At 40.6% G+C, this 27,040-nt stretch overlaps 2 protein-coding genes and 1 non-coding gene across 3 annotated transcripts; 1 reads left to right on the forward strand and 2 right to left on the reverse strand.

Moving 5' to 3' along the window:
• Positions 1-14,819: 14,819 nt before the first annotated feature.
• On the reverse strand, positions 14,820-17,281 carry LOC103424148 (formin-like protein 18). Its single transcript, XM_008362225.4, has one exon. The coding sequence runs from the start codon at positions 17,103-17,105 to the stop codon at positions 15,321-15,323; it is 1,785 nt and encodes a 594-aa protein (XP_008360447.3). The 5' UTR covers positions 17,106-17,281; the 3' UTR covers positions 14,820-15,320.
• A 3,585-nt stretch (positions 17,282-20,866) lies between these two features.
• LOC103453587 (large ribosomal subunit protein eL20z) lies at positions 20,867-24,653 on the reverse strand. The gene is made up of 5 exons (XM_008393134.4): positions 24,366-24,653; positions 22,737-22,795; positions 22,006-22,132; positions 21,804-21,921; positions 20,867-21,187 (listed from the first exon to the last, which is right to left on the reverse strand). The coding sequence occupies exons 2-5, from the start codon at positions 22,744-22,746 to the stop codon at positions 21,119-21,121; spliced, it is 324 nt and encodes a 107-aa protein (XP_008391356.1). The 5' UTR covers positions 22,747-22,795; positions 24,366-24,653; the 3' UTR covers positions 20,867-21,118.
• A 641-nt stretch (positions 24,654-25,294) lies between these two features.
• TRNAL-AAG (transfer RNA leucine (anticodon AAG)) lies at positions 25,295-25,375 on the forward strand. The gene has a single exon. It is a non-coding gene; the product is annotated as a tRNA-Leu (tRNA).
• Positions 25,376-27,040: the final 1,665 nt, after the last annotated feature.

Below are 27,040 nucleotides of genomic sequence, written 5' to 3' on the forward strand. Positions count from 1 at the left end.
ACAAACCACCTCTGCAAGTTACCGTCGTCTTCGTCATTGACGGGAAGAGATCCCATCCGGATCTCTCCCACTAAGTCCTAGGAATCCGGAGATCCAGACCTTTGAAATTTGATCAAACGGTTACAATTATTAAAACTTTTAGAGGGGTCTCCTGTTTGTAACCGTTAGATCAAATTTCAAAGGCTCGGATTTCTGAATCCTTAGGATTTGGTGGGAGAGATTCGGATGGGATCTCTTCCCGTCATTGACAACAAATCTATATCATTAGCATATTCATATTGCATATGCTTGATCATTTCTTAGTGTAAATTTTATATTTAAAACCCGTCAAACTGTTGTATAATGCGGTATTTTTATTATATAAATTTGTCGTCTATTATGTATAACACGTAAACTGGTTATCGTATTCAATAACGTATACTATTTCCCCCCCCCCCCCCTAAACTACGCCTCAAATCATGGGAGCGTTAGTCCTCATTCAGAAAGCATCCACAATTAGTTTTGTCATCCAGCTGTCCAGTGCCAAAGGAATCCATATGAAGTTTGTTGGTTTCCAATTTCCAAATTCCAAATTCCGGTTAGTTCTACGAGTTTAAACTGTTACGAAGTACAGCAGAGCACAATATGTGGAATTCAACTTAGAGAAAATACGTGGCCTGGTTTGGATTGATTTCACGTATCAGTTACGGTTTAAGTAAGTAATCAATCGTTTCGATTCGCCCGATTTACCTCAGTGGCGAATTGGCACACTTGCATGGAAGGAGGCAGCATATGCCTACTCGGCGCAATTGCTCCCAATCAACTTCTTTTGCCATGAAAAATGGCTCCAACTAAAAATATAAATTACCCTTTCATGTTCTATACTTTTTCTACTCTTTCACCCTTTCTAGTCATGTAATCTTTTTCATTAATGTTCTAAACACCAATTACGCAAAACATGTACTTAGTGGGATAATAAGTTGATAACATTGTACCGAATTTCAATTTTTAATTTCATTATTTAAAATCGTCCCCACAGAAAAACGTTTTTGGCTCCATCCATGCACGCCTTCATCAAGCAATAAAAAGACGAATTTGGATCCCATCTGGATCCAATTTGTAAAGGTCCTAGGGATCTTCACATCTTATTTGTTCATCATACATTGTGTGACCATTGTTGATGCACAAAACCGGATGGTCTTTGGTACAACAGAAAGTGTCAGGTTTTGTGACCTTCGCTTGGTTGCTTCGGTCACTAGTGAGGATAAGTACATAAATGAATAGAGACAGAGAAGCAAACACAGGATGTACGTGGTTCACCCAGATTGGCTACGTCCACGGAGTAGAGGAGTTCTCATTAATTGTGAAGGGTTTACACAAATACATAGGTTCAAGCTCTGGTTTAGTGAGTTCTAGTGAATAGTTTAGTACAAAATGACATTAGAGATTATTGTGGGAGAATGATCCCTATTTATAGAGGAGAGTTTCTAGTTTTGTTCTAACATCGACACGTGTCGTGTTGTGATTGGCTTCTGATGTTGACACGTGTCGAGCTGTGATTGGCTTCTGATGTCGACACGTGTCGCATTGTGATTGGCCTCCTGGTTGAAGGGAAGCTCTTCTAGGTCCTTGACGGTATAACGTTGACCGGTGCTCAGTAGTTTCGGGATTGGTCAAGTATGGTACAAACAGTGCTCCCCTAAGTTCCCGAGTGAGGGAAGCTCCTCGGTTGGGGACTTGCAAGATCCAAGCCGCTGAGTAATCACGAAACTTCTAAGTACCGAGGTGTGGTATCATTTTCACTTGCCTTATCTGTCTCATATGTAGATGTGGCATCTTCTCTGGAAGTACTTTTCCTCCATTTAGGGGTGGTATCTTTAACCGATGAAGATGCACAAGGTAATGTATCAATTTCACTTGAAGCTTACTTGTAGTTTCGGGCTTGGTCAAGTGCGATACAAACCCTATAGTAGGAGTCCCCCAAGTCGCCGAGCTAGGAGATCTGCCGAAAGAGGTGACAGACAAGGTAAGCAGTCAAACTTCCAAGCAAGCAACCCAGGATCGGAGGTTCGTCTTCGGCTTCCGGTTGATTGTTCTCCTTTTCCTTGTCTCTCATTCAGCTGCCAGGATAAGGAGAAACAAATGGAGAAGAGGTGATATGAGATACTTTTGCTTTTGAAGAAGTAACTTTCCACAGGCTAATTCTTGAACTGTGCCGGAGGGTTTTCTGGTTCCCTTCAGAGTATAAAGCTGACTCAAGAATTTGAGGGTCAAAACAAGTCCATCAAATCTAGAGTATGTTCGACCTTGATGATATGGGATACTGTTGCTGTTGACGGAATAGTGAATGTGGTATGGAAAGGTGTCGTGCTGTAGTGATCTGTTTCAGCTCACCGTTGAACCTTCTGCTTCAATCTTTTGCATGGCAGAAGTGGTGTGCAACCTTTGCATTTAAATGGTCCTTCAGAACATTCCTTCATAGTGACTCATCCACGCTTGGCAGCTTCAGTGTAAAGAGCCAATATCTGATCAACTGTCATGAGGTATTTGCTGGTGGAATTCGTGACCTTGACAGCAGTTGAGGATGAGTACTCGAGAGCAATGCTAAGTAAGCAACCAGGCAAAGGTTCCAGGCAGTCAGTTCCAGATTGGAGGTTTGATTTCAGGTTCCGACTGACTGCTCTCTTTCTCCTTGTCCTGCAGGTGTGGACAAGGACAAAGACAAAGACAGGGAGAAAGCATGATATGGGATACTCTTGCTTTCGACCCTGATGATATGAGATACTCTTGTTCTTGGTGTGGCTTATTTGCTGAGGTATTATCGGGGGGAAATAAAGCTGAGTATTTCGAAAGGTTATGTTGAGGGTGCCTTCTCGAATGCGAGAAATGGTTGAGCATTTTTGCAGTTTTGTCTGTCCGTGGAGGAGGAAGGTCGATGTATATAGGGATTTCCCAATAACAAGTAGTAATGCTATTCCTTTACCCTTCTTGGTCGCAACAATGTAGTGGGAGCTGCCAGCTTCACGTGTTTTAACTTTGTCAAAGCACTTTGAAAAAGTGGTATGTGGTATCTGGAAAGTTGATGTTACGTGTGAAGATTACAGACAAGCTTTATCTAAGGAAATCTGGCTCTCGAAGTTCTGAGAGTTGTGCCTCTTCAGTTTTTGAACAAGCAATCCCGTCGAGAATCTGACTCTCGAGATTCGGAAAGCGGTGCTACTTCAGTTTTTGAGAAAGTAATTATGTTGGGAGTCTTTTCTCGAATGTGAGTAAAGGTTGGACGTTCTTGCCAACCTGTCTTGCCGCAAAACACGGAGGTCGACACACATAGGGACTTTCCAGTTGTCAAGCAGTGGTGTTGTTCCTTTACCCTTGTGGGTAATAGTAGGGTAGCTGGAACTTCGAAATTCTCGTGCCTAAACTTTGTCAGAGATCTTTGACAAAGTTATATGTGGTACCCGAGGAGTTGATGGTGCATGTGGAGAGCGGTGATTGAACAGTAAGATTCACGTGCTTTCTACTTCACCAGAAATCTTCGACAGATTGCCCGTAATTTCCGCAAAGTTGAGTGTACATGTGACAGGTGCTGACGAGGCTGAAAAAGCAGGTGCTTCTTCGATTTCTGAGATCGGCTCTCGTGGTCTCTGAGCAGCCCAGCTTTTGAGAAAGCAAATGCCTCTTCGATTTCGGAAGCTCCGTCGAGTGCAGATTTTTATAGAGGTTGGCATTAAGTTCCACATCACACTTGAATCTCTACCAGTAGAAGCTCCCTTCTTGCACTTCTAAGATTTTGATTTGTCTGACCTCTTCCCTCTTCAACACATTTGAAAATGTCTGGCCCCTCTGACCGTCGCTTTGATTTGAACCTTGCTGAAGAGGCAGACACGCCTTCTCCAGACAACATATGGCGCCCATCCTTCATATCCCCTACTGGTCCTCTTACCGTTGAGGATTCTGTGATGAAGAATGATATGACCGCTGCGGTGGTGGCCAGGAACCTTCTCACTCCCAAAGATAACAGATTACTTTCCAAACGGTCTGATGAGTTGGCTGTTAAGGACTCTCTGGCTCTTAGTGTTCAGTGTGCAGGTTCTGTGTCTAATATGGCCCAACGCCTATTTGCTAGAACCCGCCAAGTTGAATCATTGGCTGCTGAAGTGATGAGTCTCAAACAGGAGATTAGAGGGCTCAAGCATGAGAATAAACAGTTGCACCGGCTCGCCCATGACTATGCTACAAACATGAAGAGGAAGCTTGACCAGATGAAGGAATTTGATGGTAAGGTTTTACTTGATCATCAGCGGTTTGTGGGTTTGTTCCAAAGGCATTTATTGCCTTCGTCCTCTGGGGCTGTACCTGGTAATGAAGCTTCAAATGATGAACCTCCAATGCCTCATCCTTCTGGGGTTTTGTCAAGTACTGAGGCTCCGGATAACCACCCTCCGGTGCTTTCTCTTTCTGAGGCTCTACCGACTGCTGAGACTTCCCCTAAGCAACCTTTGTGAAGGCTCCCTTTTGTTTATTTATTTTGACTCATGTATATGTACATATTTGTGGCTTTATCGAAAATATTAATAAATAAGCTTTGCTTCATTTCAACATATTGTGTTAAATACACCAAAGCCTTCTTCAGAAAGTTCTTTGAATTTTTTCTTTTGTTGAAACTTGTATTGTTGAAGCTTTGTGAGTGAAGCATGTAGTTTGAGGTAGTGTTCCCTTAATTTCCCGAGTGAGGAAAACTTCTCGGTTGGAGACTTGAAAAATCCAAGTCACTGAGTGGTTGTGAGACTGCCGAGTATCAAGGTGCAGTAGCATATGGTGGGAGTCCCCCAAGTCTTCAGGCGAGGAGAGTTGCCGAATGAGGTGTCTTGCTTGCTACTAATTTGTCAAAGTAACGAAGCCGTGTTTTGATGTCACACCTTCATATATGCCTTATCTAAAAATATTTCCAACTTTCGTGTGTTTGATGCTGCATGTTATTGACTAGACAAGATCAAGTGCAATTAGTAGCTTTTCTCTCTTTTTCATCTTTTCTTTGGTGGAATTGCTTTTCGTTTCCACTAATCAGCCTTAGTGGATGCAAGATAACACCATTCTCTATAGCTCATATTGCAAAGTCGTCTTCATGAAAGTTGTTCCTTATCTTGTGAACTACAACATATCCAAGTTTGAGATCCATCGGAGTAGTACAACTTCAGAAATGCAGGTATGATGAGTAACTGTTCATCAATTTTCTGTTAACCCGTCAGACTTGTTGTGAGCTTCGAAACTCCATTTTCTCTTGTTCAGATCAACATACTTTCTTCATCGAAGTTGTTCCTCATCATCTCTTCCATAACATATCAAAAATTCAGAACAAACTAACGGTTGAATATTTCCAGATCTTCGAAACACCGCAGCAGCTTCGAAGCTTGCAGAAATCTGACCGTCATGTTTGGAGCTTCAACACTCTAACTTCCGTCGCTCAAATAGAAAAATTTCCTTCGTGAAAGTTGTTCATCTGCTCAAGAACTATAAGATGTCCAAAATTCAGCTCCACTGGAATTAGCTTCGCACTATCTTGATGAAGAGTGTGTGAAGCTTTTATGTGTTTTGGTGTTGAAATTTGGTATTGTAGGTGAAGTTTTGGTGTTGAAGCTTTGTGTTTGAAGCTTTATAGGTGAAGCTTGATAGGTGAAGCTTTGTGTTTGAAGCTTTATAGGTGAAGCTTTGGTGTTGAAGCTTTATAGGTGAAGCTTTATAGGTGAAGCTTTAGGGTTGAAGCTTTATAGGTGAAGCTTTTGTTGGCACCATAAATTGATTGTGCTTCGCACTATCTTGATGAACATAGTGCGAAGCTTTGGAGATTGATACTTGTCCTCCATTGATGAAGCTTTTGTTGGCACCATAAATTGATTGTGCTTCGCACTATCTTGATGAACATAGTGCGAAGCTTTGGAGATTGATACTTGTCCTCCATTGATGAAGCTTTTGTTGGCACCATAAATTGATTGTGCGTCGCACTATCTTGATGAACATAGTGCGAAGCTTTGGAGATTGATACTTGTCCTCCATAGGTGAAGCTTTTGTTGGCACCATAAATTGATTGTGCTTCGCACTATCTTGATGAACATAGTGCGAAGCTTTGGAGATTGATACTTGTCCTCCATTGATGAAGCTTTTGTTGGCACCATAAATTGATTGTGCTTCGCACTATCTTGATGAACATAGTGCGAAGCTTGTGAGATTGATATTTGTCCTCCATTGATGAAGCTTTTGTTGGCACCATAAATTGATTATGCTTCGCACTATCTTGATGAACATAGTGCGAAGCCTTTGAGATTGATATATGTCCTCCATTGATGAAGCTTTTGTTGGCACCATAAATTGATTTTGCTTCACACTATCTTGATGAACATAGTGCGAAGCCTTTGAGATTGATATTTGTCCTCCATTGATGAAGCTTTTGTTGGCACCATAAATTGATTGTGCGTCGCACTATCTTGATGAACATAGTGCGAAGCCTTTGAGATTGATATTTGTCCTCCATTGATGAAGCTTTTGTTGGCACCATAAATTGATTTTGCTTCACACTATCTTGATGAAGATAGTGCAAAGCTTTTGAGGATTGTAGTTGTGTTCCATTGATGAAGCTTTGTTGAATTTCCCAATTTCCAATTTCCTTTTTTTTTTTTTTTTTTTTTTTTTGGGAAAACTAGAAATTTGAAAATGTGGGAGAGACAACGTATACAAATTTTGCTTCCATACTGTTAAGCGAGAGATTGTGATGCAAGCCACATCTTGTAGTAGTCGAAGGTTTGGATGAACCATATAAATTGAATTTGCTTCGAACAGTCTTGATCAAGAGCGTTTGAAGCTTTCTATGAGTTGTAGTGTTTGCATTGTTACAGAGGAGAAATGTCTGAAGCAGATGCAAGAGGGCTGAAGAGCTTGATCTTCGTATACCATGCATTGAAGCCATTGTTGGCTTGCAATAAGACTTTGTTGGTGACTATAGCTCTTGTTAGGCATAAGTGCTCCCCTAGTTGAGTTGTAAAGCTTGATGGTTTTTTATTATTTGTGAATGCTAGGAGTTCACATGTACAAGTTGTACCACTCGTCTTCTGGTTAGTGGAATGAATGGTGGGTTGCTTTCATCACTTGGTTGGTGGTACGAATGTGAATTCCTTAATCACATTTCATCACCTGGTTGGTGACATGAAGGAGAGTCCGCGTTGTACATTTCATCACCTGGTTGGTGGCATGAAGGAAAGTACGCGTTGTACATTTCATCACCTGGTTGGTGGCATGAAGATGGGTTCCTTCTTCACCTGATTGGTGATAAGGGTGGCAAGTTTCCAAAAAATATTAGAGTACGGGTTGTACATTTCATCACCTAGTTGGTGGTACGAATGTGAGTTCCTTCATCACCTAGTTGGTGAGAATAAGGGCAAGGTGTCGAGGCACATTGTGGCAAATGTCGAATGACACAAAGTGTGTTGAACCCTTTCGAAGCACAGTTGGCTTATGTATGGATGTGTTGGAATGTATAATGTTTATGCATGAATGTGTTGGAATGTATGATGTTTATGTATGAATGTATTGGAATGTATGATGTTTATGTATGAATGTGTTGGAATGTATGATGTTTATGTATGAATGTGTTGGAATGTATGATGTAGATCCTTTGTATAGTCTTGTTGACACATACTTAGATTTTGTTTTGTATTGGAAACATTTGCGTTGAAGCTTCAACACTTGAGTGTTTCATTGCTCAGAATGTAAAAGAGTTTAGGGCCGAGTTGGCTAAATCACCTCTTTATTGAATTCATACCAAATGGTCTTTGTTACATAGGATGCCGAACGGCTGTAGCTTAACACTTGTACAATGTGAGTCTATTTGTAATAGTACTTCAAGTGGTCAGCATTCCATGGATGGCCACGGGTCTTGCCGTCGGAGTTTCTGAGCTTGTAGGAGCCAGGGCGGCTGATGCCAATGACCTCGAACGGTCCGTCCCAGTTAGGACTGAGTGTTCCTTCACTCGGGACCCTATCACATAGTAATCTTTTCTTCAGTACCCAGTCTCCCACTTTGAAAGAGCGAGGTTTGACCCTTGAGTCGTAGTAGTTGGAGATGCGCTGCTTGTAGGCGACATTCCTCAGGTGAGCCTGATTTCTGTGTTCCTCGACTAGATCCAGGTTGAGGGTGAGTTGCTTGTCGTTCTCACTCTGTATGTAGTTCTGGATTCGGTATGTTGCTTGCTCAAGCTCAACTGGGACAACTGCTTCTGTACCAAAAGCAAGTGAGAATAGAGTTTCTCCTGTGGAAGTCCGATATGAAGTGCGGTATGACCAAAGGACTTGGGGTACGAATTCTGGCCAACAACCTTTAGCTTTGTCCAAGCTAGTTTTCAGAGTGCGCTTGATTATTTTATTAACGGCCTCGACTTGTCCGTTAGACTGGGGATGGGCTGGAGAGGCAAAACATAAGTTGATGTTGAACTTAGAGCAGAACATCTTGAACTTCTTGTTGTCGAACTGCCGCCCATTGTCCGTGACTATCGCATTGGGAATGCCGAATCTGCAGAGGATGTTCTTCCATACGAAGTCTTCTATTTTTCCCTCAGTAATGGTTGCCAAGGGTTCTACTTCAGCCCACTTTGTGAAGTAGTCAACTGCAACGATTGCATAGTGGACCTTGCCTTTCCCTGCAGGCATTGGGCCGATCAAATCAAGTCCCCATTGGGCGAAGGGCCAAGGGCTGATCATAGGAGTGAGCGGCTCGGGAGGGGAGTGAGGGATAGTTGCGTAGCGTTGACACTTATCACATGAGCGAGATATTCTGATGACATCTTGGTGGAGTGTTGGCCAATAGTATCCTTGGCGAAAAGTCTTGTGTGCTAAGGATCGAGACCCAGCATGATCTCCGCAGATTCCTTCATGTATTTCCCGAAGGACAATTTCCGCCTCCGCAGGTGTAAGGCATCTTAGGTATGGCAGGGTGAAACCGCGCTTGTAGAGTTGGTCATTAATGATCAGGTAGCGGGCAGACTTGTATCGAATCTGTTTAGCTTGGACTTTGTCAATTGGAAGGGTGTCATGAGCAAGGAATTTATAAATTGGGGTGATCCAACTATCTTCTTGTTGTAAATTGCACACCTCCGCGACCATGGTGCTTGGTTCTGCCAACAATTCGACATGAATTTTTCTCCCAATCTTGTCTTCCACTGCCGAGGCGAGGCGAGCCAAAGCGTCTGCATGACTGTTTGCCGCTCGAGGAACTTGGGTGATCTGGTAGTGGAAGTGCTTGAGCAAAAGTCGCGTTTGCGCAAGATATGCTGCCATGGAGCTATCCTTAGCATCAAAGTTGTTTGTGACTTGGTTGACCACTAATTGGGAGTCACTGAAGATATTCGTTTAACCCCAAGGTGTTTGGCCAAACGTAAGCCTGCTAGAAGGGCTTCGTATTCGGCCTCGTTGTTCGATGCCTTGAATTTGAAACGAAGAGCGTATTCCATCGCCACTTTGTCGGGGGTAGTGAGGACTAATCCTGCTCCGCAGCCCTGTTGGTTGGATGAGCCATCAACATACAGACTCCATGCTGGGGTCGTTGATTCTACTTTCTGAGCTTCCGATGGTAATGAAGCTACTGCTTCAGGTGTAGAAGCAATGTCAACAGGATATGTGAAGTCGGCGATGAAATCTGCTACTGCTTGACCTTTTTCGGCTGGTTTTGGTTGGTAGGAGATGTCAAACTCACCCAATGCTATCGCCCATTTAATCATTCGTCCAGACGTGTCAGGACTCTGGAGTATCTGTCGAAGAGGGTGATTGGTAAGCACGATGATGGCGTGTGCTTGGAAATAAGGGCGAAGTTTCCGAGCAGACATGACCAATGCTAGAGCTAATTTCTCAATGTTGGAGTATCGTGTCTCCGCATCTTGTAGGGCCTTGCTAGCGTAGTAGACGGGCCTTTCGACCCCACTGTCATTTCGAATAAGAACAGAACTAACTGCTGAAGCCGAAACCGATAGATAGATAATGAGAGTGTCACCAACTTCTGGTTTGGAGAGCAGAGGGGCTTTACTCATGTACTCTTTGAGGTTCCTGAATGCCTTGGCACATTCCTCCGTCCATGTAATGTACTTCTTATTTCCCTTGAGTGCTTTGAAGAAAGGAGCACATCTGTCTGTGGCCTTAAAGATGAATCTGGTTAAGGCTACCACCTTGCCAGTAAGGCTTTGGATGTCTTTTGAAGTTACTGGCTCTTTCATGTCGAGGATTGCCTTGATCTTTTCGGGGTTAGCTTCAATGCCTCGTTGGCTAATCATGAAGCCTAAGAATTTTCCAGAGCCCACGCCGAAGGCACATTTGTTGGGGTTCAACCTCATTCGATACCTCTTTAGAATGGTGAAAGTTTCAGATAGGTTGGTGATGTGTTGGTCAGCATGTTTGCTCTTGACTAACATATCATCAACATAAACTTCCATGCTCTTCCCAATCTGTTCGGCGAACATTGAATTGACCAGTCTCTGATAAGTTGCTCCTGCATTCTTTAGGCCGAAAGGCATGACTTTATAGCAATATAGTCCCCTGTCAGTAGTGAAGGCCGTGTGTTCTTGGTCTGAGGGGTTCATGAGGATTTGGTTGTATCCTGAATAAGCGTCCATGAAGCTCAAGAGTTCACACCCTGCCGTAGAGTCTATAAGTCTATCAATGAGAGGAAGGGGGAAACTATCCTTCGGGCATCCTTTGTTTAGGTCGGTGTAGTCGACACACATTCTCCACAAGACCTTTTGAAGCAGGAGACTTTCCTTGGTCGGATTTTTCTTAACAAGGACAACATTTGCTACCCATGTTGGGTAATTGACTTCACGGACGAAGCCTATGTCCTTGAGTTTTTCAACTTCTGCTTTCATCGCCTCGTATCGTTCAACATCATAAGATCTTCGCTTCTGTTTTACTGGTTTGGTCTTGGGATCAATACTCAAGTGGTGACAGATGATATCGGGAGAGATGTCCGGCATATCTTTATATGACCAAGCGAAGACCTCGGCGTTCTCTTGCAAAAAGGAGATCAGCGACAACCGAATGGGTGGTGACAAAATGGTGCCAATATTCACCATGCGGTCTGGATGGTCTCTGGAGATAGAGACCTTCTCTAACTCTTCAGCGGGTTGTGCTTGCTGGGTGAATGAGTCATCTCGAGGGTCGTCGGGTTGACTGTTGCCATCCTGAAGACCCGAGTTGGATTCATCTAGACTGGTCTTTACAACTTGGTTATGTATAAAGAGAGTCTCCTTGGGGACATGCAGGTGTTGTTGTTTGACTGAAGTGTTGTAACATGATCGAGCACTAAGTTGATCTCCCCTGATGTACCCATTGCCGAAAGGGGTTGGAAACTTCATCAACAACATATGTGTGGATACCATGGCCTTGAGATCATTGATGCCTGTGCGCCCAAAGATGACATTGTATGCCGTCGGGCAGTTGACCACTAGGAAATTAGTGGTAATAGTAGCTGTGTAGGGGCCTGTACCAATGGTGAAGGGTAAGTGTATACTCCCTAAAGGTTGCACGATATCACCAGAGAAGCTTATCAGAGGAGAAATCGAGCGATCGAGTAAGTGTTCAGCTACATTAAGTGCCTTGAAAGCTTCAGCAAACATGATATTGACTGAAGCACCTGTGTCTATCAGGATTCGTTTCACATCAAAATTTGCTATGTGAGCTTCCACGATCAACGGGTCATTGTGAGGGTAGATGATACATCTTTCTTCCTCAGGGTAGAAACATATTGGATCCCAATTAGGCTTTTGATACTTGCCTCCTCTGATGTCTTCCACGTGAAACACTTGATGGCCAGGTCTCAAAGTTCGTTCACTGCTTTTCATGGCCCTATTGGAAGATTCAGACATGGGTGTGCCGCCGCTTATGGAATATATCACATTAACCTGGCGTTGGTTACGGTTATCCCTTGGAGGGTGAAGGAGGAACTGATCAATTTTTCCTTCACGTGCCAAAGCTTCAATATGGTCACGGAGGATAATGCACTTCTCACTATCATGGCCATTATACTCGTGGTAGCAGCAAAACATGCCCGTATTCTTCGTGGACTTGTAATCTGGCTGTCTTGGCTTTGGCTTTGGTATCAGGTGAGCTATACTGGGGTAGATGGCAGCACATGTAGCATTCAAAGAGGTGTATGTCTCATACCTCGGGGTAGGGCCTGTCTTGACACGTGATTGGCCCACTGCATTGACTGCCTGGGGGCGGGCATTATTGTGACGATATCCTGAGTTATCGCTATAGTGCCCCTTATTCTTTTTATTAAAATGAGATTGGTGAGGATGGAAGTCTTTCCTGTTGCCCTGAGATTGATATGTTTGCTGACTTGGCGAAGCATTAAATGAGGCAGGGGGTGTGCTGCTACCATTTGGAAGGTTGAGGTCTTTTCATTCGGTTGGATTTGGCCTCCACTCCCTACTTGCTGATAAGGGGTGACTGTAGGGGGTTTCCCTTGATATGTCCTTGCCTCGGTGGAGGCATGGTTGTAAGCTTGTGTCATCACCTCAGAGTAAGTCTTCTAAGTGTTGGCATTGATCATGTACTTGAAGAAACAGTCACGTAAGCCTGTCGTGAAAGCCTTGAGGGCGGTCTTGTCATCTGCCTCAGCGCAGCGAGAATACTCATGGCTGAAGCGGCCAGCGTACTTTCGTAATGACTCGTCCGGCTTCTGATGAATAGTGTACAAGTCATCTGCGAAATGCAAGCGATCGGTCTGGAAGATGTGTTGAGAGACAAACAGCTTTCTCAACTCTTCAAATGAGTCTACTGTCTCAGGTGGAAGACGGCAATACCAGTTTAAAGCTCCGCCAGAGAGGGTAGAGGGGAAGAGAAGGCACCGTTCTTCGTCGGTGTGTCCCCGGTATACCATGGTGGACTCAAAGAGGTTAAGGTGTTCAATCGGGTCTTCCCTTCCAGTATAGAGCTGTAAATCAAGCTTCTGCTTTGTCTTCGCTTGGAGGGGAGTGTTGAGGATCCTTCTTGTGAGAGGGCCAGGCCTGGGTTGGTTCCAGTCAGGTATCTCGGCTTGACGTTCAGCCTTCAACTTGTTTACTTCCTCAAGGAGCTGCAGGACAAGGGGGTCCTGAGCGGAGTCGTGCACCACCGAAGTTTTCTTCTTTAAGTCCCCATCGCCTCTTGGAAGTAGGAAAGTTTGATCAAGATAGCGTGATTTTTCTCTGGACTCGCCATACTGACTTCTAGAGTGAGTTTGTCGGAATGTTTCCGAGTCCCCAGTACCTTCATATTCTTCTGGGACTTGTTGCCCCTTCTCTAGATTGGCGGCTGGCCTGGGTCGTGGAAGAGGACCGAGTCTTTCAGAAACCCTTGGGTCATTGATCTTCGAGCTTATGTGGATGGGATTCTCTCGACGTTGCTTTAGGAAGTCTCGACAATCGCGATAGACAGCTTTTGATCCTTCCACACCCTCTGTGAGGAGGTGTTTTCCTCTACTTCTCCTGTTTCGGGTTGAAGCAGCCGGGTTGAGAGAAGTCTCATGTTGATTATCACATTGATGTGTAGCTCAATCCCTATCAGGGATGTCCGTGTTGGATATCGGCGACCCTCCGTGTTGGGGGGCATTCAGTTGATTGTTGACCTCGACAGGGGCGACGAGCTTGTGTGTTTGAGCCTGCCTAGCCTCGTGAAGCATCTCGAAAAGTTTTTCATATTGTTCCTGGAGGACTTCATTCTTTATCGCTATCTTGTTGTTCTGAACCTCTAGCTCATCGACTTTAGCTTGAAGAGTAACTCTATTTCCTTCCTGCTTTCGTTGCTTCATACTAGGTCCAGCAGGGGTGTCATTCTGTGTGCTGTGGCTTCTTTCGCTCCCCATGTTGGAGAGAGATGTTTGGCCAAAAGAAAGTGTACGAGCGGTGGAAACCAGCTTAACAAAGCTGAAGAGAGTGGGAGTAAGTGTCTTTCCCACAGACGGCGCCAAATGTTGATGCACAAAACCGGATGGTCTTTGGTACAACAGAAAGTGTCAGGTTTTGTGACCTTCGCTTGGTTGCTTCGGTCACTAGTGAGGATAAGTACGTAAATGAATAGAGACAGAGAAGCAAACACAGGATGTACGTGGTTCACCCAGATTGGCTACGTCCACGGAGTAGAGGAGTTCTCATTAATTGTGAAGGGTTTACACAAATACATAGGTTCAAGCTCTGGTTTAGTGAGTTCTAGTGAATAGTTTAGTACAAAATGACATTAGAGATTATTGTGGGAGAATGATCCCTATTTATAGAGGAGAGTTTCTAGTTTTGTTCTAACATCGACACGTGTCGTGTTGTGATTGGCTTCTGATGTTGACACGTGTCGAGCTGTGATTGGCTTCTGATGTCGACACGTGTCGCATTGTGATTGGCCTCCTGGTTGAAGGGAAGCTCTTCTAGGTCCTTGACGGTATAACGTTGACCGGTGCTCAGTAGTTTCGGGATTGGTCAAGTATGGTACAAACAACCATAAATCATTTGAACTTTTATTTAAAATTAAACACAAACAGTACTTAACGAAAAATGATATGAAGATGTGCAATGAACAGACATGATGTGAGGATCCGGATCCTCACAAAGAGTATCCATGAGAGGATCTTCATCCAAAAAAGACGTAATTAAATCTTCATTACTCGATCTATGCGCCACGTAGACTTGATAATTTTTAAGGTCAAAAATACCCAATTATATGCAAGTTTTTGTCAAAATTAAGAATCAATATTCGTATCTATTAGATGAGGTTGACAAAACCACACAAATTGTATGGGAAACAGCGAATTAATTGAGAAAAAAAAAGTACAAAAATTGGTATCAAATCCTCCTTGAATCCCCATTAAAATTCTGACAATTACATGAAATCCAAATTCCAATACTCACGCACACCCTGATCTGATGAACAATGCACTCCCCTTAGTCCCCTACTATGTATTAATTAAGAAAATTAAATAAAAGAATTTTTCTAACCACCAACCATTAAAAATAAATAAATAAATCCTATACACCTCTGTATAACTCCCCACTGTATATGTCAGAAAAAAACTCATAAACAAATAAAATCAACATTTCTATCTCCACAATCCTCAACCACAAGGTCTTCGGCCAATCTCACGCTGTTTTGTATTTTAACTTTCTCACACGTTCATACGTATCGTCTATAGGTAATTGGTTTATGTTACTGCTGCACCACAGTATACTTAACCAATCCCAACTTGTATGTATTTTAACTTTTCCCCATAACTATAGATAATTAGTTTAGGTTATCGGTATACCGCATCACCATGACATCCCAATTGCATGCAATCAGTTTTAGTAACTTGGGCCTTCTTCTCCTTCACTTGAATTTGGGCCTAGATTGGACCTTGCCCTAACAGAATTCATCTTCTCCAACTTCAAACCAGCTCTGAACCTTGCAATGAAGGTATCAGCTTTGGTGTTTACGTCCGGGCTCCGACAGAACATAGCTTTCGTCGGCGACTCTCTGTTCTCCAGTGGAGTTCTACTACCAGCTTCCGTGGTCGGCGATGGAACTGAATCCTGATCACTATCGTCCAAATCCGGCGAGCCGCTGCGTGAACTGTCGTTGCTTTTGATCCTAACAAAGTCCCCGTGCACCTTGTATTTCATAACCGGCATTCTAAATGGCGGTAGCGGCGGTGGCGGCGGTATTCCAATCAATGGCGACTCCCCACCACTGTTAGCATTCTCATCATCCGCATTGCTGAACCTACTAACCTTGACTGGCTGTGGTGGTTTTTGGGTCGTCGTCGTGGGCCACACTTGGGTTTTGGTTTTCGATAAACGCGCGGTGGAAGTGACCCGCCGCGGCGGCGGTGGCGATGGCGGTTGTGGAATTGAGTGAATAATTTTCTTGTGTTTGTTGGATTTCTTTGAAGAAAACAAGTTGTGAAAAACCGAAGGCGGCGGTAGCGGTGGCGGAGGAGGCGGCGGTGAGGGCGGCGGAAGTAAAGACAAAGAAGCCGAAGAAGCAGAAGCGAGGAGAGTCTCAAAATTTTCGACGCTCTTTTGTCTCTGCTTCTTCTTATTCCTCCTTAATGACGTGATCAAGAACTCTTTAGTGGTAGCAACTCCCTTCTTCTTCGCATATTTCCCGGCAGACGTTTTCTTGTTCTCAGCCTCCTTCGACGTCCACAGCGGTGGTGATGGCGGAGGTAACGGCGGAGCAGACGGTTGGGGCAAAATTTTCTTTACTTCCAAATTGTCACTAGCATTCGATTTTTCTTTCTCTCCAATAGCTTGGTACGTCCTCTTTGTCCTGCGCGGCAGCGGAGGAGGTGGCGGAGATTGTGTCCGTGGCGGAGATGGCGGCTGAGGATCGGATTGATTAGCCAGAATTTGTGCGTGTGAAGAACTAGCTTGCTCCGTACGGATCGCAAAAATGTCCGCCGGTATATTCTTGGTCCGTCGTACACGTCCTACTTGTTCTTGTGCTAGAAACTGCGCCGGTTCTTCATGCCACGACCGGTGACGGCGGTGGACCTGATGCTGCTGATCTGAATCCGAAACCCGATAACCGGCCACATGGGTATCGTCGTAGGATCGCCACCGTTCATCCCTAACGACATTCCACGAAGATTCCTGTTGGCGTAGATCAGGGTACGAGCTGCTGGTCCTCACTCGTCTGTTCATCGTACTAGCACCAGTGGTTTGATTATAGATCGTCCGATCGGAATACTGATCGTACCACTGACGTGGGATTGATGGGTTTGACTTCTCAAGCTTTTGTGGAGAAGAAGCATCGTATGACGTGGGACTGCTAACGTTGTTGTCGTTGCCGGTGCCTCTGCTCAGAAATCCGCAAACAATTGCGAAGAGTACGAGGACGAAATTGAGAGAATCCCAACTTTTTTTTACCAAATGCGGTCTAAAAATTTGAGAAGTGAAGGACAAAAGTGAAGGGATTATGAAGAAAATAAACACAATAGCTACAGCAAGCAAGGCGAAAATGAACGCGCCGGAGCTGAAGAAAACAGAAGAGGAGGAGCGGCCGAGGCGGCGGCGATGGTTGGATTGCCGGAAAGAGTCGGAGGCTTGGAGCCAAAAGGGTGGCGACATGTTTTCCTCTTCATCCATTGTGTTTTGGGGTGGGAAACTTTTGCTTTTGGTTTGGCTTTTGGATTTTGCTTGTGCTTTTCGGTGGGTGCTTTTGCTTATATAAAGGGTAGAACTAGAAGGAAAAGCATATTGATATAGAGACTAGAGTGTCGTGTGTTTGCTGTCATTTGACAGCTAAATGAATTGTTAGATGGTGATTAAAAATTTGAGAGTAAACCATGTGCTTTTAGGCCTTTTGATTCAAATTGGTCATGGTCATACACTCATACAATCCGCGTATGACAATCATATTCACATATATAATTGTATTTTAATGAAACCTACATAAAAAAAACGCATTAGTGGTTGAAGTTTATAAGTTTTTGGTCTGGCTTTCATCTTTCATCGTCACGTGGTATTATTAATCAACTAATGTTCTAAATTATAAACCTTGCATTTATATATAAATATTTACATGTTACGTTCATAAAGTATCGATTATGTTATTCATTCATATTTTAACATGTGACTTAGTAACACCTAGCAGTTAGAGGCAGATCCACCTTGGAGGGTGATCAGCTAACCCCCACCCTCCTAGCTCAAAAATCCTTCATGGAAAAGGTATTTGCTGCTTTTTGAAAATCTGATATGTCCTGAAAGTTGTCATCCTACTACCCGACGAATTGCCTTTAGGGCCACTAGGCAAGGCAACTGCTAGCCTCATCCATTTGCATGCGTTGCTATGGCCATTTGTCTATAGGCTCACTCGCATATGTCGGTATCTATGGACATGCACTCTCAAAGTTATTGACATTAATCGACATGCTTGCTCGGAAGCTATTGACATCTGTCGACAAAGCATGCAATATGTCTTGGCAAATGACCTCAAGCCCACCAAATGCTCGATAAAATAGCTCACTATAAAATTTGCATGCTATTTTGTCCTTAACTTTTTGCGAGCTATGCTATTTTTACTGAATACTGAACCCCCCCCCCCCCCTCTTCTTCAATAATTTTTCTTAAATCCATCACTGGTGTAAATCGTCACACAAAGGAATGACATTGGTGCCATTTGTATCATCTTTCCTTTTCTTTTCTAAAAACATAAAAAAAAGTTCAAAAATAATCATCGGCGGATCTTTAAGCCATACATATCAAACTTGACCCTAACTATGATTTCTTTAAAAAAATTACAAAATCAAATACAAGAGTGATAATACTTATGTCATAAGATCGTGAAAGTATATATTGTCATGTTTACTTCCTTAAAAGTATGTTGAAACCGAATATTAGAAACTTGCCTCGATAAATACCATATATTTTGAATAATGAGCATTCGCCATGGTACTTGTGTGTTTTCGTGTAGAACTATGATTAAAATTGTCATTTTCTTAGTATAGGAGGAATCCCACCATATAATACCAGCAAACTAATCCTCTCCTTGTGCTGTCAGGTAACACATGAGGCGACAATATATTTTTAAATCCCAAGTTAAACAATATGTCAAAGTAGAGCTGATGACCCTAAAAAATACATTCATGAGAGTTCGAACTCAAGTTGAAGGTTCCAAACATTTGTTTGCTTTTCACTAGACCAAATTAAAATTGCCATATACTTTGTTTAGTCTCTTAAAGGGTATAATTAGTCTGTATCATAGTTTGGGTGCACGAAATTGAACATTTTGGTCTGAAAGAATGGTGGGGGAATATATGCCTGTGTGCCACAAAGACGAACAAAATAACATGAAAAGAAATCCTGGTGTCTTTCAGGCCAAGTCATTCATATAATTTGGAATGTTTTTGTGTCCTTCAATTCAATTATTTGTTAGGGTTTTTATTTTTGTTTTTTGGGAAATTACTTTTGTTGGAATAATTTGAATCCTATAAATAAAAAGGAGGTGTCCCTCTCAAGGGCCCACCCCAATCCAGTTTGCAAGAAATACAGCTTGTGCACGTTGTAAACTTGTGCTTTAAGACACTGTCAGGAATCCGGATGGCATTCAGCGCTCCTTTCCCGGAGTCATGACTCAAAAGTAAAGGTTGTATTTGGGAGATTAGATATTCTGCATCCAAAATATGTGTGGTTTTATTGTGATCTCAATAAATGTATGACAGATATTAAATTCATAACAACAAAATTTAGAAAAGTTAAGATAATGAATACGTGTCAATCACTTATTGGGGCTACAGATAGGCCACACCAAATTTGGGTGCAGAAGATTTGGTCTCCTATTTTTTATTTTTTAAACAGCGACAATATTATTGTTAGTCTATTGTGAAGCTCCGCATTCCCCTTAGTGTAGATAATATCGTTTGTTCATAAATAAAAAAATTTAAAAAAAATCAAAAAAAAAGAGGGACAACTGGTGGCAAGCCACGGTTATCCATCTTTTTCAGACCCGTAAAAGCTATGGGGAATTTCACCACCTTATTCGTGACGACAGTCAAACAGACTTCATCATTTTTGCTTTTAGTTTTTTTTTTTTAATTTTATGAAAATAAAAATTAAAACTCTTCTAGTAGCTAATCTCAGTGTTTAAAAAAATGAAACATACAAACAAAAAAGTGAAGAATGGTGCTATAATTATCATCTATTTGTATCATCTCTCTACTAGAGGTAGAAGCTACCAACACATATAAGTCTCTTAAGTTCTTAAAAGTTGGCCTTCACTTTTGTAATTTATTTGTGAGGATTTTTGAAAGCCCAAAACATGAGATATTCCGAAGCATTTTAGAATTTTTTGTTGTTTGCAAGGGAAGGAAAGAACAAATAGGGGTCCCTCCTCCAAAGAAAAGGCCTGTTGTGTCATCTTAATAGCTTTGGTTGCCAGAGTTGGGATTCCAATCTCGCGTGAGAAATCAGGCTAAATGGTTTATCCATCAATTGGTGCTCCATTTTTGTTAAATTGTGTTTTGGATATTCATTTTTTATTTAAAAAAAATCCCAAAAATATAACTGTATTTTATATAACTTCTGGTACATGAAATTCTCACATGCAGATTTTTTGGTTTTGACTTAATTATCTCTCTTTGGTAATGCAGATTTGTTTTGTTTTGTGTGTAAATTCTTACTTGGTTGGATTCAAGAAAAAGGTGTCACTGTTTTGAACAACGCCAATGGGCAATGGCAATCTATTTATCAAGCTTTGGGGACAGTTGCCCACCAGAGCCCCGTGGATGACTCCAAACCATTCATGCAGTCAGACTCACAATTATTTTCAATGGCCGACTAGCTACCATGGCTCGGAGTCACCCACGTACTAGTAGATGCGGGCAACTTACCCAAACATTTTCATTTATTTATAGCATTGGTAATCCAGTACACAGATCGGTAATCCACGTGGTAGAGAGTCCGTTGACGTCCACTTGTATTATGAGTACTGGCTTGTGTACCGGGTACTTGAAATTATTTTTGATCCCCTGATGGTGAAAGACTGAAAGTGGTCTTGATCTTGCCCATCCAAGAAAGAAAAAGGTGTTAAATCGACCAAGAATCGTATTAAATGAACGACTGGGCACAAGTGAAGTTGGTGCTTTAGGAAAAGGGGTTAGGTATAATGACAAATTAGGTTTTTTTTTTTTTTTTTTTTTTTTTTTTTTTTTTTTTTTGAAACAAACGATAGTATCTACATTAAGATGTGAAGGAGTGGGCTAAGCCTTATAATGGGCTTGCCATAATAGTGTGGTTCAACTTTGCCTTTGCCGAGAATCGAACCTAAGACTTTTCACTCAAACTTGGATGAAACCTGATTGCATCCTCTATCACTTGACCTTGAGTTGATTCACCGATGCAAGCATGCAAGATGATAATTTGCGTGTAATTTGTAAACACAATACCTTTCTACAATGTTTTCTGTACATAGATTTTCTGCTATACACACGGTTTCTATGTTGCACACTGTTACAGATAAATCTCAAACCGTTTCAGGTATCTGTAGGTGGACATACCGTGGTGCCAACATTTTCCTTTCTTGCGCCTGATGTAATTACAGGAAAAACGCTGGAGCTAACCCATGGCCGACATAGGAATTTTTTTTATGAAGCCAGCATAAGCTAGTGAAACAAAGCCTTGATAACAAAGACACCAATCGTTATTAGCACCGCAACTGTACATATCAAAGCCTGCAAAAGCACAACATTTTTTATCAATGAAAGATGATAAAGGCCACAAATCCTTTCATCACTACTAGTTGAAATTATGTACAAACACATATCTGTACTTTACAGATATTTTTCAAACGTTAACAACTACAACATGGTTACTACCAGAAAAAGAAGAAATTGTTTAGTTCCTAAGGCATGCTTCTCATAAGATCTCCCAATGTGTCCTAGAATTCTGACTAGTAAGTGGTAAGTGGTGGGGGACGTGAAAAAAGAGCTGCTTTATCACACTGAAATCAAAACTAACCAACACATTGTAACAGAAGCTTTTAATTAGCAAGAAATAACAGAGATTCGAGAATGCAAGGTGTAGTAACTGAAATCCATACACAACTAATTTATAGGTGCTTCTATTTGTAGTGTTATTTTTACTCATTACAACCCATTCCCAAAACAAAATCAGAATTAACCCATTTTACCCGCACCTGTTTCTAAAGTTTTTATCTGTTAAAATTTATCAAATAGTTGAGACAAGAAGAAAATAAATAGGGTTAGAGAGGAGAATGGAATTAACTTTCTTCTATAAATAAGGCTAAAATGATCGCTGAGCTGTTTAATTTTTTAGCATAAAACTTACTGCTACTGCCGATGCTTCAAGTCCAATTCGTTCCCTTGGGTCTTTCTGATAATGCTTCGCCAAGTAAAGAAATGCAGCATAGTACCACATCACTGGAAATACAAATCCAAGCAGAAGGCTGATAGAAAAAGGTGCATCCATTAGTGTATATGTAGGGGTGGGGTGGACTGTAGAGGGAGAGAGAATAGCCAAGAATACTCACGAAAACCATCCAATTCCACAGCCAAAGCAAGGAAGGCGTTTGTCAAACATTCCCAATTTCGGGTCCTCTTGATCACGGATGGGAGCATAGTCACCATTTCTATGGTTCACTACATCTGTTGAGATCCCTGTGCTCACCCAACCACTTTCATAAGGTAATCCAATAACATCTTATCATAAAATTTAACAAAAAGTAGCCGATTAATAAATTAAACGCATAGCTTGTATAAGCTTAACCACCAATGATAAAAGTGGGAAAATGACTTCTGCATTGGTATAACAGATTTCAATGTGCCCCAGATGTTAAGGACTTTTACTAGTACTTCAGAAATCAATTTTACTCGGTGGCATGTGATGTGTAAAGCAGACTTTTCAGTTACAAAGGACTAACAATAGGTATGGAGGTCTCACTAGACTAAACATGTGCCGGATCATTGATTTCATAAAGATCCAGCCTTTACCAACTGATGTTGAATCTCAAAAACTAATCATTAAGTAGCATCCCACATGCGCATGAAAAACGAAGTAAGAGCAAGTACTAATTCTTATCATAAAACCATAAGAAATTACAGTAACAATAATACATGAAGTTGGCCATTGCATGTGCAAACATAATTTTTTGGCATAGAATGCAGCATTGTGCAACCCCGCATTTTCCTGCTACAGACATTCGCAGAGTCCCATTTTATATGGAAAAATAATTAAAAATACGATGCAGAAGAAGTTGCATACTCTGATCCATGTGCCTGAAAGACAATCACCTTCAGTTCTGCTCTCTGTCTTGAAAGTAACTGTATTTTTATATAAGAAAATAAGCTGTTATGCGAAAATTTATTCTGTTAAACAACTAACGATAGGTTAAACTTTGACGAATGAAGATGTGCAAGTGAGAATATAGTGAATAAGGTATAAACTGCATGAGACACTCAAATGAATATGAACAGGGAACAAAACCTAATATGCCAGCGAATGGATAGTCCCACAAAGAGAATATAGTTATTTAACAGGTCAGGACTTGAAGGACTTATTCGCCACACCACCATATGATTGCACTAGGTTGATAATTCACCTCATGTGAAACATATCATTTCATTACTAGATAATCTTAACTACTCAAGAATGGCCACAATACTCGATACGGAAACCATAGACATCTATCAATTATGCAGTATTTTCTCCTAAGAGTGTTACCGGTTCCAGTTCATACCGAAACCTGAAAACACTATAAAAAATTCAGCAGGAAGGAAAATGCCCTCCAAATGAAAGACACGCACAAATGGCCTTCCCAGATTCTCAGTAGTGCATCCTAAAAGGATAATATAAAGAACAATCACTCTGGATGCCTAACTAACTAGATAATAGTGGCAGAAGGGAAATTATCATCCTACACAGATTTTGCATCATTTGATTTCAAGGCCTACTAGCCATATTGCAGTGGTGGAGTAAATTCATCGCCATCTTCGACTTAATAAAGAATTTATAAATTTCCATCGTATTGCCACTCTACTATGAACCCGGTCACATTTGACCAACCGGCATTCATGCAACCCTACATTCTTAATGACATTTGCATTTCCCACAGGTAAAAGACTTTTGGAACAAACAGAACCCTAGTAATAATATGGTAGATGCTTACAAGTGGACTTTTTCATGCAAACTCTTCTACTTTTGTTTGAATCTACATGCAATATGCCAAAATGAAATTCAAAAGCCAGTTGGATTTAATCGTGTCTTCTCCAGAAGTGCCAGAGAAATGGTGATTTAAGATGGAAACTAGCAAACCCCGTGAAAGATGTTCACGTTTTCCTTCGTTTAAATTGCTCCAAGTAAAAGACACGAAAATATCGATCAAAAGGAAGGGGGAATTGCTGTTGTATAAAACAAACCAAGCAAAGATATTAACTTTAGAATCAATCCAAGTATATTAGCAAGGCGTATGCACTCAAAAACTAATTGAAAGCAAACCCGCAGTTCTTCTAGCTTTAATCAAAATTTGGCCTAAACATAATTTGTGGGCAACCACCCCACAAAACCCTTCCTTAATCAAATGGCATCGCAAATCCCAATACATGATAACCAAAACAACAGCTAGCAACTTCAGTGAGGTGTTCTATGAAAATTAAGACCAAAATCAATCAAGAATTCCAAAACCCAACAAAACCCATGTTAGAGCAGAGGATTTTAATGTGGAATAATTACTCTAAACACATAAATTTTTGCCAAGACTATCAAAAAACTGAAACGATCCAACCATGAAGTGATAGAAATCAACCCAACTCGAAAACCCCAATTCTCACCAAGAAAAAAGAGCCAAAGAAATACAGTGGATTTCAAAGAGAGAGAAAGTGAGGAAATCTTTACCTCTGAAGAAACAGTAACGGATAGCTGAAATCAGCAGAAAGCAGCTTTCCGTGGAGAATAAATGGGTTTTGCAAAAGCAGCGGCTGATGAAATGGATAAATGGGTTTTTTTTTTCTTACAAGAATTTGCCTTAATTGCTCTCTTCAAAGGTGAGGACGTTCCTCCATTAACGAAGAAATCAACGGAGAGCGTCGACAAGGAATGTAGAGAAACTGAGAAGGAAAGCCTCACATCGACACCCTGTTTCTTTACGTTTTTACAATTTTTTAAGCAAAGAAAATAAAAGATAAGGAATTTTATTATTATTATTATTATTATTATTATTATTATTATTATTATTATTATTATTATTATTATTATCAAGAAAGGAATTTTATTATTTGATTTAGAGGAAATTGCTTTGCTCTCAATTTTAATTTAATTGGAGCAAATTTCTCTCAACTAAAATTTTTTGATATTGGTCTTTTAATTCATCAAAACGTGTAGTTATGATCTTTTTCATTAACTTCAATAGACTTCTGTCAGAATGAGTCACGTGTCACACACGTGGGGTTGAATCAAGGGATAAGTATGAAAACCGAAATGAGAAAAATTGTAACAATGGTTCCTCAATTTTAAACTAATTAGAGACATTCTCCATCAACTTGAATCTAATTGGAGCAATGATCCCTCAACTTTAATCCAATTATAGCAATGGTCATTCCAACATGATTCTTTTGGAAGCAATTCTGATGAAGTTGACGAAAATGACCATAATTTTAACCCAATTTTCCATATCAATTTGGGAACTATTACATCAATTGAATTAGAGTTAAAAGATCATTGCTACAATTTTCTCTTTGATTTATCATAGGTAAGGTGCTGAACGGCATGTCGTGTTATTATCGGTATAGTATCATTTTAACCGAAAAGAAATGAAGGACAACAAAGTTGATATGGCCGAGTTGGTCTAAGGCGCCAGATTAAGGTTCTGGTCCGAAAGGGCGTGGGTTCAAATCCCACTGTCAACAAATTTGTTTTTATTTTTTATTTTTTTATTCATGTTTTCTCGTTTACTTTTTTGTCAAATCAACAAATAATTCTTTACTTTATATTGACTCTAAAGTTTGTAATCATTATAGTAATCTAATTTCTTAGGTTTAGAATTGTTATTTCGTATTGGCTTTGAACTTTACCATTTTAAGACCAAACACAACCGCGGGCTAAATGCTATTTTTGAGGTTTTATTTCTTCTCCAAACCCAAACCAACCCAACCCATGCTAAATGTGTGGGCTAAATCTAAAAGTCAAATTCTTCCCAGGATTTAGCCCAGAAAATGGTGTGGGTACCACCAGCGAGACCACACCCACGTAGGCATGTCTCCTAGGATTTATTGAATTCAACTACTGAGATTGAATATAATCAAATCTAACGGTAAAAAAATGATCTAACGGCCCAAATTTAAATCCAACGACTAAACTAATTTAACTCAAAATTCATCCAAATTTAGTGATTTTTCAATATTTATAGAAATTTAAATATTTTAAGGTTAAAATGTTCATAAAATTAAATTATGATAGTGTACATAATTTTTTTTAAATTACTTTAAAAGAAAAAATTAGCCTAAATGTATTCTTTAATAATCTCAGGCTAAAAAATTTAGGTCAAAATGGTTGGAGCAAAAAAGTTGTTTATGAACTAAAATTTTTATGTTTTAACCCAAGGGTTGGAGATGGTCTAACAAGAATTTTGTACAAGATAACATATTAACCACTTTAACAAGAATATTTATACGGGTTATTATCGTCTAAGAATCTTTGTGAGGATCTTAGGGATCTTTAAATTATGTTCGTTTATCGTATATAGTAGAACCAGTTTTTGTCAAGTACTATTTATATTTAATTTTAAATAAAAATATTTAAAATGATTTCTGACAGTACGATGTACAATAAACGGACATGATTTAAAAAATTTCAGAATCCTCACAAAGAGCCTCCAGAGAGGAACCTCATTCATTGTCTAAAGCTTTCTATGTATATTTTCTCTGGTATAGTTTTATAAAGAATAAGTACAAGATGATAATTTTGTGTACGTTTGCTTTTGGTTTAGAATAAGTACAAGAATAAGTACTATTTATATTCATCTTTTGCATCACAATAATAAGTAAACATGTCAGTTAACTCCAAACTCATTATCAAACACCCTTTTCTCCCACCACATAAGATCATCTCCAACCCTTGGGCTCAAAGTTAAATTTTTTAGCCCGGAAAATTTAGCTTTTAGTCCAGAAACATCTTTTTTACTCTAACCCTTCTAGCCTAAAATTTTAGCCCGGAATTATTAAAGAATGAACTTAGGCTAATTTTTTTCTTAAATCAATTTTTTTTAAATAAATATTTAGATTATTGTAAATTAATTTTATGAACATTTTAATCTAAAAAAAAATTAAATTCCGATAAACATTTGGCATTTAGCTTGGGGAGAAAGCTGGGGGGTATTTGGCCCAGAAATAACATTTGGCATTTAGCCTAAAATTTTAACATGGGTTGGAGAGTGTTTGGGGGGTAATTTGACATTTAGCCTAAAAAAGTTCATTCTTTTTATCATCATTGTCTAAAAGTCAACTCTAAAAATTTGAATAAATTACATTTTTTCCCTCAAGTTTTGGTGCATTTACAACATCATACAAGATCTT

The sequence above is a fragment of the Malus domestica genome, chromosome 09, assembly GCF_042453785.1.
Source record: "Malus domestica chromosome 09, GDT2T_hap1".
Taxonomy (NCBI): domain Eukaryota; kingdom Viridiplantae; phylum Streptophyta; class Magnoliopsida; order Rosales; family Rosaceae; genus Malus; species Malus domestica.

What these genes read in the sequence shown, in the direction of transcription:
- LOC103453587 (XM_008393134.4), bottom strand. An exon ending in TGTGGAATTGGATGGTTTTC is followed by an intron (nt 21,922 to 22,005) that starts GTGAGTATTCTT and finishes TTTTTCTATCAG; the next exon opens with CCTTCTGCTTGGATTTGTAT. An exon ending in TTGAAGCATCGGCAGTAGCA is followed by an intron (nt 21,188 to 21,803) that starts GTAAGTTTTATG and finishes GTGCTTTTGCAG; the next exon opens with GCTTTGATATGTACAGTTGC.
- LOC103424148 (XM_008362225.4), bottom strand. Translation starts at nt 17,105, where the DNA reads ATGGATGAAGAGGAAAACATGTCGCCACCCTTTTGGCTCCAAGCCTCC.